Source organism: Lactuca serriola, chromosome 1 (assembly GCF_051521515.1).
Source record: "Lactuca serriola cultivar US96UC23 chromosome 1, Lser_US96UC23_V15, whole genome shotgun sequence".
Lineage (NCBI taxonomy): Eukaryota > Viridiplantae > Streptophyta > Magnoliopsida > Asterales > Asteraceae > Lactuca > Lactuca serriola.
This window is the reverse complement of record NC_136408.1, coordinates 151,318,231-151,328,917: the sequence shown is the minus strand read 5'-3', so window position 1 is coordinate 151,328,917 and position 10,687 is coordinate 151,318,231. Positions and strand designations below refer to the sequence as shown.

General features: G+C 33.5%; 1 protein-coding gene across 1 annotated transcript; it reads left to right on the top strand.

The window, feature by feature from the left end:
- The first annotated feature begins 2,993 nt into the window (after window positions 1-2,993).
- LOC145099937 (Zinc finger (CCCH-type) family protein / RNA recognition motif (RRM)-containing protein) lies at window positions 2,994-7,116 on the top strand. Its single transcript, XM_079037417.1, has 9 exons — window positions 2,994-3,234; window positions 3,781-4,897; window positions 4,971-5,156; window positions 5,235-5,503; window positions 5,587-5,850; window positions 5,956-6,130; window positions 6,218-6,442; window positions 6,835-6,904; window positions 7,002-7,116. The coding sequence occupies exons 2-8, from the start codon at window positions 3,921-3,923 to the stop codon at window positions 6,866-6,868; spliced, it is 2,130 nt and encodes a 709-aa protein (XP_078893543.1). The 5' UTR covers window positions 2,994-3,234; window positions 3,781-3,920; the 3' UTR covers window positions 6,869-6,904; window positions 7,002-7,116.
- Window positions 7,117-10,687: the final 3,571 nt, after the last annotated feature.

Here is a 10,687-nt window from a genome sequence, read left to right as displayed (position 1 = left end):
GGCGTGCCCGCCTAATTGTAGCTAGCAGTTCAGGTGTGGGATTTTCAGTCCCAAATAGATCTATTCACAAATCTCACGCTCTCCCTCCAGGAGACTCTGGTTATACTAAAAGGATTTATCACTATACACCTAAGGGTACAGTATTGAAGTAGCGCCTCACAATTCTGTATAATCTAGTTTACTAACGAGAAATCAGTATAAAACAGTAATTATCCTTGAATAAATGTACTTTATACTTCTGAGAAAACATATAACATAAACTAAATCTGCCATAGTTTATATATATTTAGTTATGAAATCCGATTAAGTAGAGATGCCTAGAGGGTTATACCAAACTATACCCGTTATAGTTTATTAGAGTTGATATAGAGCTGCTTTGTAAAACCTTTCTGAAAGCTATGAAGTTAGATTTCCGAAATAGTAGTTTCCTTTATGCTCAACATATTACAAAAAGAGATAAAATATCTGAATATGTTATTAAACGTGGGAATCATAGGACTGCATTAATAAGTTTAAAACTTAATAAAATACTTTGAATTTTGCTTGTATTCCCCCCTGAAAACATTAAAAACACGGAAAATGTAGGGGTATGAACTCACCGTTTGACGGATGATTTGAGCGGATGATCGGTTACGAGTGTTGAGTATCAATTGAGGTATTGCACTCAAGTGGATCCTAGTAACATATAATAGCACATATATGTATTAGATTTAGGTATTCCATGACAAAACATGACGGGAAACCACCCTAAAGATTTGGAAATGCTTGTCGGGACCTTATGTGATCAAACAAAGGAGGTGTATGGTCATTAGGGTGTGTGTGCGGCCAAGGTGTGCGACCAGGCTATGTGTGCGGTTGCACACAGGAGTGTGCGGCCAGACTGTGTGTACGGTTGCACATAGGAGTGTGCGGCCGTACACTCTTCGTTTATGCTCCAATCGTCGATTTTCAAGTGTTTCAAGGCTCAAACCAAGTCCAACTAAGAGATAGAGAGCCAAAACTCTCACTTTGGAGGGTTTTTGAGGTGTGTACGGCCACCTTATGAAGGTGTGCGGCCGTACACCTTCAAGTGATGAAGAACACAAAGAACATGAAGAGTTTCAGGCTTAGATTTAGGTATTTTACCTGTATAACAAGCTAAATGATGTAATTCTTCACATTTTTAGGCCCTTAGAGTGTTCTTGGATGAAGTTCTTAGAGGGAGAAAGTAGAGAGAGAAAGTAGAGTGCAGCCAAATGAAAGGAATGAGTGAAGGGGTCACCCTATATAAATAGGGATGAGTGTGCGGCTGGAGGATGGGTGTGCAACCACACACTCATGTGTGCGGCCATACACTCGGGTGTGCGGTCACAATAGCCTTAGAGCATTTCAATGGATACTTATTTTATAACCTTTTACTATATGATTGGTTACTTATTATCACTTAATGTCATTTGGGTGTATATATCTTTTTGTATATTTTGATTAACCACTCAATATATATATATATATATATATATATATATATATATATATATATATATATATATATATATATATATATATATATATATATATATATATATGAAGGGATCGATATATTATAATATTATATATTATGAATCATAATAAAATTTAATACAAACTAGTTACATGTCTAGTGTTACTATTTATTAAAGTATTGTATTGTATTATATTCAATTATTTAAATATTAATGTTTAGTGATAGTATTTATTAAAATAATAAGCATATATCGACGATATTTTTTAAAATATTTTGTATTAAAATATTACTTGTTTAAAAAATGTTTAGTTAAACGAGAGAGATTTTATAAAATATTCCAGATTGATGAGAATAGGTTAGTTAAATTAATAAAAAAAATTATAAAAAGAGGATAACCATTAGTTAAATTATTTAATTTAAGGTCGATATTAATAAAATGAAAATGTGATAATATTTTTGGATTATATTATAGGTTTACCGTTAAAAAATTTCTTATAAAATATTTATCGTAATAAGCTTAAAAATTGATCTATTGTTAAATATAATATTTAAATTTCTAATATACATTTGAAATATGTTAATGTGAGTTTGTATACCATAACAAATTAATATAAGTTAATGAACAGTTACATTTTATAATTGTTGAATATTAATAAGAAAAATACAAAACAAAAATATATTCTATTTTAGTATGATATTAAATACTATATATTTGTTTGAATTTGATATAAGGTAATTAATTTGCACTTCCTCCAAGACTATGTCGAACCAGCATCATGGATAATCAAGTAATTCAAAAACGTGAAACACTAACTATATTTATTTTTAAAATATTTGAAATTTAAAGCTTAATCATGGATTATTAAACTTTCAATAAAAAAAAGTCTATTCTTTTAATTTGTGGTTGTAATAATTTTTTTTTTAACTCTACACAATCATTTTTTTTATTTTTAAAAGTTTTAATATTAAGGTTGTATATATCATCATAAATATTATTTTATTACTTCCACAATTTCTTTTAGATTCGTACTTAACAAAATACTATTGTCACTTAACATCATCATAACTAAATCAATATCATCATTCAAATTGATACCATACATAATTCGATTAATCTTTCAAGTGCCATCAATGATTGATATGTTAATTGTTATCATTCCAAGAATCACAAAATCCATAACAATGGCATAAACTATGCTTATGCGAATATAAACATCCAACTCCTTCATACTTTTAGACATAAGATTCATCATGCACAAAAGAAAGAAACATAACTTGTGGAAAGAAACTAACATCCACTCTAACTTTAGGGGCCATAAGTAAACAACTTTCTTTCTCTTATATCATCAATCTACAATAGGAGAGAGAAGTAGGAGAGGTTAAAATCTCTCTCTCTCTCTCTCTCTCTCTCTCTCTCTCTCTCTCTCTCTTACACTTACCCACTGAAACCAACATAACAAAGGTACTCTTTAGGTGCTTTATAATTATTACTCGTGTAATCAAGCTCCTTGATAGAAGCAGAAGCAGCAGCAACTACAAAGCAAATTGATTATTCTGCTTCTTGATGCAAACCCTTCATCACTTTATATAGCAAATAATCAGGAGAAAGAGAGTCGTTTTTTTCTTTAACTTTGCTTCCTTTCAAGTTTCATGATCAGTTTCATTAACCTCTTCACCTTTATCACTCATCATCGATATCGTCATCTCTAACAGAAGAAGAAAAGAGTATACCTTTTTTTTTTTGATATGGGGTAAGATTAACTAACGCCTGCTTTTTTCTACTTCGAACAAGCGTTTTCTTTTCATTTCAGGGAATATAAAAGTTCTAGAGAGAGAAAGTGATGATAGAGAGAGAGAAAGTGAGGGGGGAAAAAACTAAAAAGCTTTGCAATGGTTTCTTAGCTTTTTTGTTGATCGACTTTTTTTTTTCTATTTTTCTAGTGTTGTTTTACATGTTTCTTTTTGCTGAATTTTACTAATTACTTTGAACAAATGGAAAAGAAACCTACTTTCACGGGTGTTTATTTATTTTTTGTTTTAAAAAATTTACCATTTTTTTTGTGGGTTTCTTGAGTTGAAAGAGAAAATGCAAGCTTTCGTTGATGGGGTTTGCTAAATTGAAGTTGCTTTATTGTTGGGTTTTTCAAATTAAGAGAAAAAATGGAAGCTTTCTCTAATGGGGTTTTCTAAATTTAGGTTTCTTTTTTTGTTTTCAAGTGGAAGGTAGAATGCAAGCATCCATGGAGTTTGTTCAGATTTTAACTTTGTTCTTGGATTTTTCTTTGTTTCCTCTTCAGGAGCACATCAAGAAGAAGCAATTAATTGAGCTCTGGCTACTTTTTTAGCTATGTTGTCTTGATCTAACACTCAAAAATCTTTGTAAGATTTGTGGGTTGTTGCAGAAACACAAGAAATCAGTTCGAGTGAAAATCAAGAAATGGATTCATATGAAGCAACAAGAGTTGTGTTCACGAGGATCCAAAATTTGGATCCTGAATACGCTTCAAAAATCATGGGTCTTCTCCTAATTCAAGATCATGGCGAAAAAGAGATGATTCGGTTAGCTTTTGGGCCTGAATCGTTAGTTCACTCTGTGATTATGAAAGCTCGTAAAGAACTTGGCATTCCGTCCAGCAACGCGCCGTCGACACCTTCTTCTCCGGCGTCGCCGTCGCCGTTCAGTTCTTCTCACAGTCTCTCCCGGCAAAACTCGGGGAATTCTTCGACTGCTTCAAGGCTTGTTAATGGCGGAGTTACTAATCTCCCGTCGCCTCTCAGTATCCCGAGCTTGTCATCTTCGTGGACGAATTCTAATTTCTCTGATTTTCAACCCAGTGAAGACCACCATCTGAATTCCTCAGCTCCGCCGTTCTACGGCGGAAGTAGCGAGCCTGATCTGATAGATGAATTACAAATCCAAGACCAGCTTTCTTTTCTCAACGATGGTTCTCCCACTCTCGGCCCTAAACCCACCGATTTTTTCTACCCGGATTTGATGTCCCCTAACGGCAGCGGTGACATGTACTCACCATGGAGCGGCGGCGGTGGCGGTGGTGGTGGTCCACACCGCCGGAGCTCATCTGCTAACGATATTTTATTCGGTGGAGGTGGTGAAGACCCTAACGGATGGAAACCTTGTCTTTACTTCGCTAGAGGCTACTGTAAAAACGGAGCTAGTTGCAGGTTCACTCACACCGCCGGCGGCGAAGCTGATATCGCTGCCATGACAGTTGGTTCCTTGAGCAAACTCGATGTCATGGAACAGTGCCAAGAGCTTCTCCGATCTAAATCCACCCACCAACAACGCTTGCTCATGGCGGCCGCCGGTTCTTCTCCGAACTTCCCCTTCCCAAACAGCCCGAAATCCATGAACTTTCTCCTCCAGCAGCAACCTCTCCAATCAGATAGCCCCAGGTAAAAACAAAACTAACCCACTAACTTCATCACCGAATCTCAATTACTAAACTTCTTTATTTCCTGTTTCTAGGATGGCCGCCGCCGCCGCAGCCGCCGCGGCATTAATGATGGGGGAGGAGATGAACAAATTCGGCCGGTCAAGGCTCGACCGGAGCGATTTCTCCATGGGTATGCTGAATCCCGGTTCACGGCAAATCTACTTAACTTTTCCGGCGGATAGTACTTTCAGAGAAGAAGACGTTTCCAATTACTTCAGGTTCGATTTCAATCTCTTCCATCGTTAAATCACATAAAAAAAATCTTTCTTTAATCTTGTTTCTTCTCTCTTTCGTAGCATGTATGGACCAGTTCAAGATGTTCGGATCCCATATCAGCAAAAACGAATGTTCGGATTCGTCACATTTGTTTACGCAGAAACTGTGAAACTCATACTCGCGAAAGGAAACCCACATTTCGTATGCGACGCTAGGGTTCTTGTAAAACCCTATAAAGAAAAGGGTAAAGTTCCCGATAAGTTCAGAAAGCAACAGCAACAACAAATCGATCGAAGCGAGTTTTCCCCAACTGGGTTTGATTCACGCGACCCTTTCGATCTTCAGATAGGTAAACGCTGGTTCAACAATCTGAATCTTCGTCTTCAATTACGTTAAATCCGTTCCTCAATTTTGAATTTTTGTTTGAATCAGGAGCGAGAATGTTGTACAACAGTCAAGATCTGCTATGGCGGAAAAAGCTTGAAGAACAGGCGGATCTGCAACATGCAATCGAGCTTCAAAACAGGAGAATCATGGATCTGCAACTTCTTGATGTTAAACGGAGCCACCACCATCACCACCGTGCACTGTCCACCGGCGCCGCCATTCCTTCACCCACCTGTTACTCCCCAAGCTACCTGAATCACTCGTCGGTTTTTGCTTCTGATACCCGCAGCAGTTCCAGTCCAGATTCCGGTAAACATAAATTTAAAAAAAAAAAAAAAAAATGGGATTTGATGCTTTTTGAAAATAGAAATAATTTGTTGCTAATTTTATCGATTTGTGTTTGTTTTGATTCAGAGGATGGTTTGATGTCTAAAATGGTTACACCTGTAACTATCAATGTCGATGAGACATTAGAGGTAAATTTAAACCTGGAGAAAGAGAAGGAATCTTTGGAGATTAATAAAAAAGATGAAAATAGTAATGGAAAATCAAGCCCTCATCATGAAGAAGATATTGATTTGCCTGAAAGGTATAAATAGTTGTAATAATACCATTTTGAGAAACACAATGATTTTTACTTGAATTAGAATTGTTTCTAAATCTTGAAATTTTGCAGTTTGGAGCATAATCTCCCAGATAACCTTTTTGCATCACCCAAAGCATCCGGAGATTACCGAACTGTCTTCTCGAACGATGACGAGATCTCCGGCAAGAATATTCCGGCGGTTTCTTCCACGCCGGAAAAGTTTTCCGGCAACAACTTGATCACCTCACCATTGCTTCCGGCGACTTCGACTTTGGACTTGGCTTCTTTGAAATCATGTTACTTTCAGTTTCCGAGGTACTTGTTTCATTTCCATTTGTTTTTCTACTAAATTAACTGCAACTATAGTCCGGAGTTTTAATTCCAATATTAGATATTGGAATTAAAACTCAATTCTAATGTGAATTAAGACTCTTTGTTGGTATTCAAACTCTTAGACCGACAAAGCTAGACTGTTTGTCAATATTGTCGGTTCAGGAGTTTCAATTCCAACGTGAATTAGACTCTTTGTGGGTAGAAACTGTTAAGACTGATACTGCTGACAGAGTCTGATCAACATTGGAATTGAAACTCGTACGAGAGTTTCAATTCCAATGTGGATTAAGGTCGAGTACAAATGTTATTGGACGATTATTTTTTATTTTATTTGTTTTGCAAAAAATATAATGATATTGGCCTTGGTGGTACAGGTTTTCTTCGGGTCACGGTGCGATTGGAATGTAGTCTTAAATTTACGGTCTTTTAGCTTCCTTAGTGTAGGTAAAAATCATCTAAAACTCACATTGCAATTGATTTCATTTCTTTTCCATGTTTGTTAATTTGTTAATAGTTGTGGGTTTTTTTGTTTGTTTTACAGGAAGAAGATGAATATATGTAAACAAGAAAGGAATACCCAGATGAGATCTTTAGTAAAATCATCTCCACCAATAACCACCACCTCCACCTTCTGCCACCACCACCACCAATACTACTTACTACCATACAAAAATTATATAGGTAAAAAGAATGATGTAAAGGGTGTCTGGATCCTGCCTCCACCTCACCTTCTTGTTGTAACCTTTTATCATTCTAGTTGAATTAAAATTAAAAGATTAAAAGACACCATTTAAAGGAGCATGTGATAGAGTCAAGAAAAGAAAAGAAAAAAAAAAAGTCAAAATGTATGTAGCAGTGATTCCTAGGGTGGAAAATTACAGTCGTACCCCTGGGGTGTAGTGTGTTTATGTTAGAAAAGAAGAGAAGAGAAGAAAGCGTTTGATGTGGACTGTACAGCTGCTGAGGAAGCAAGGGGCAAATTTGTAAAAGCAAGTGGTGTGGGGGAGGGGGTGGATGAGGTAGATGAGTGAGTTTAGTGTTAAAAAGAAGTAGAAAAGAAATGGTTGGCTTTATACCATAACTAGTTAATGTTATTATGTATGTATGTATACAACATCATGATCATGATCAGGCTATGAATAGACATGACAATCAAGAAATGACAAACAAAGAAACGGCTTTTATTTTATTTTATTTTGTTGTTTTTTTTTAAATATTAAATCTTGTTTGGAGCATCTTTTTTGCTTGTACTTTAGTTCTAGTTTATCTATTTTCTAAGTGGAATGGTCAAATCCAGAGGCTAATATATGAATACTAACGTTATATTCCAATTTCTAGTTTTATATTTTAATATTTTATATGTATTAAACAAATAATGTAATAGCGATAATTTAACAACTTCTGACTAGAATCATTCACTAGTCATCCCTAAATCGGTTGATACAATGATTCTAAATGAATCGAAAGCCTCTTCAAAGGTTTTAAAAGTGACTGTTTTTTAACCATTAAAGCTGCCTTTGGTGTGTTGAAGGCATGTCAATGCTAGTATATTTATTGAGTTTTTATTTTTAGTAAGCCAAAAACTAGTTTATAAGATAGTTTTTTAAAAATCTATTTAGAGCAGCTTTTAAAATCCTAATTCGAGTAGCTTTCAAAAAGTTTTTTTGTGATAAACTTTTCAAATATACTATTAATTAATTATAAAAAATGATTGAAATATTTTTTTATATAATTTAGTATATTTTGGTAAGTTGATCTGTTAGTTTTTATAAAATATTTTTATATTAATTAATTACAAAAACTTATTTTTGAGCATGTCTTTTTATGTAATTGATTATCTTTCGGCTAACTTATTTTTTACCAAATATTTTTTATTAGTTATGAGCTACCTTTTTAATAATTAGCTAACTTTTTAGTTATTACTTATCTTTTCGGTTAATCAGAACCTTCAAAAGTAATTTTAAACTTTATTTATAGATTAATTTGGTTTTCAATATAAAATATAATTGATTTTCTATCCAAACTAGGTCTATCTTTTATAGTAAAAATAGAATTATATATAATATCACTTCAAATATTTTACTTGAAATATTCAACTTTATTTATGGTATAAAAATAAAGTTAATAAATATTACATCAAATTTAAATTGACATTATGCATTTACATACTAAATAGAATTTTTTTAACATTCAAATTTGAGTTTACATGTATTTAATTTATTTCAATTTTTTAGTTTAATTATATTGCTATATTTTAGATATGATAATCGTTCAAATATTTAAAAGTTCTATACTTTTTAATAATTCACAACATGATAATGTATTCAATAAAATTTTAAATAGAATTATTTTTATATGAATTATTTGTTTGGTTATATTATACTAATACAGTTTTTAAAGTAATTGTTAAAAATAATAAATTTATAAATAGCTAATAAAATAATATGTATTTATATAAAGCTAAAATAATTATATATATATATATATATATATATATATATATATATATATATATATATATATATATATATCATGATTAGTTTGGATATAATTGAACAAAACTACATAATTTGGAGGGTTCTATATTATAAGCTTAGATACATAACAATCATATATTCCTTAAGATATATATATATATATATATATATATATATATATATATATATATATATATATATATATATATATATATATATATATATATATATATATGGATTAGAATATATGTGGTTGTTATGTACCTGAACTTATATATAGAACACTCCAAACTATATAGTTTTGATCAATTATATCCAAACTAATCATGATATCTTGTTTACAATTCTTCTTTTATCACGTGACTTGCTAAATCGAACGAATTTATGTTCTTTTCCTTCATTGTGTCTAAGAACTTAAAGCATTAAAATTCATGACCATTTAGTCAACCCTACTAAAATTTAAATTAAAACTAATAGAATAAAAGATAAAAGAAAAACATGCAATAACTCAATCAAGGTTTGCAAATCATTGGATATAGTTTTTCAATTAAAGAACAAAATGTTTGAGTTATATTCTTTAAAAATATATTTCTTATTTTTACTTTCCCTATAAACTTCAAAGATTTTATTTATTTATTTATTTATTTTTTTGCAATATAAAGATATATAATTGATCTTGTTAATTCAATTATTTAATTCAATTCAATGGTACTATATTAAAACAAAATTAAGAGACAATGAAATTTGATTTGTTTTGTTTAAAACTATATCGTTTAAGAGGTTCTATACCTAAACCTAGGTACATAACTGTAACATCCGGATTCCCATGTATATTATTTTATTCATTTATTTTGGAGTTTGTGGAGGGACTCGGCGAGTTGGTGCTTAGACTCGCCGAGTAGGGTCGCGAATTCTCATCCGGATTAATGACCGGACTCGGCGAGTTCATGAGTGGACTCGGCGAGTCCGCGCTGTTTAATAAAACCCTAATTTCCCGGGTTTGGGACCTATTTAAAGGCCCTTAGGGCCGTCATTTGCGGCTACCAAACCCCAGAGAGAAACCCTAAAAGAGTTAGAGCGTTTGTGAGAAGAAAGGAGCCATTTCTTGATCTTTGTGGTTGATTCTTGCAAGAAGGAGGTGATTCTAACTTAGAGGAGACCAAGGAGGTTGTGCATCTGGGGATTTCTAGCAAAAGACTTTATCTTTGAGGTATTATATCGCCCCTTTATCTGTTTTGTTGAAGGAATCCATAGATGTAGAGTTTTTATGTCCTTTATTGGAATGAATTGTGAGAATATGGCCCTTATTCATATTGAGACTTCAGATCTGGACCCATAGTGGTCTAAATAGCTTATTCCAGCTTGCTTTATGTTGAGCTATGGAGGTAATGAGCTTAGGGTGTTGTTTTTGGGGCTAAATCACCAAGTGAAACCTCCTAGACGTCACATAAGTGTCAAGATCCGAGCTTTACGTGATTATTAGGCTTGGGAAGGTCAGATCTATGGATCAAAGGAACAGATCTGACCTCAGGAGGCCAATTAAGTTTATGCATAGCATGAACTCGCCGAGTCCAAGGGCAGACTCGGCGAGTAGAGCTAGGGTTTCCTGTAAGTCACTCAGTGAGTAACTTGCCGAGTTGGGGGAATGACTCAGTGAGTCAGAGGGGCGATAGAGGACTGGAGTTCAAGGTGGAACTCGCCGAGTTGATCTTGAGACTCGGCGAGTTGAGTCGGGGTGGCCCCGCGATTC

What these genes read in the sequence shown, in the direction of transcription:
- LOC145099937 (XM_079037417.1), top strand. Translation starts at nt 3,921, where the DNA reads ATGGATTCATATGAAGCAACAAGAGTTGTGTTCACGAGGATCCAAAAT. An exon ending in CTCCAATCAGATAGCCCCAG is followed by an intron (nt 4,898 to 4,970) that starts GTAAAAACAAAA and finishes TCCTGTTTCTAG; the next exon opens with GATGGCCGCCGCCGCCGCAG. An exon ending in GATATTGATTTGCCTGAAAG is followed by an intron (nt 6,131 to 6,217) that starts GTATAAATAGTT and finishes GAAATTTTGCAG; the next exon opens with TTTGGAGCATAATCTCCCAG.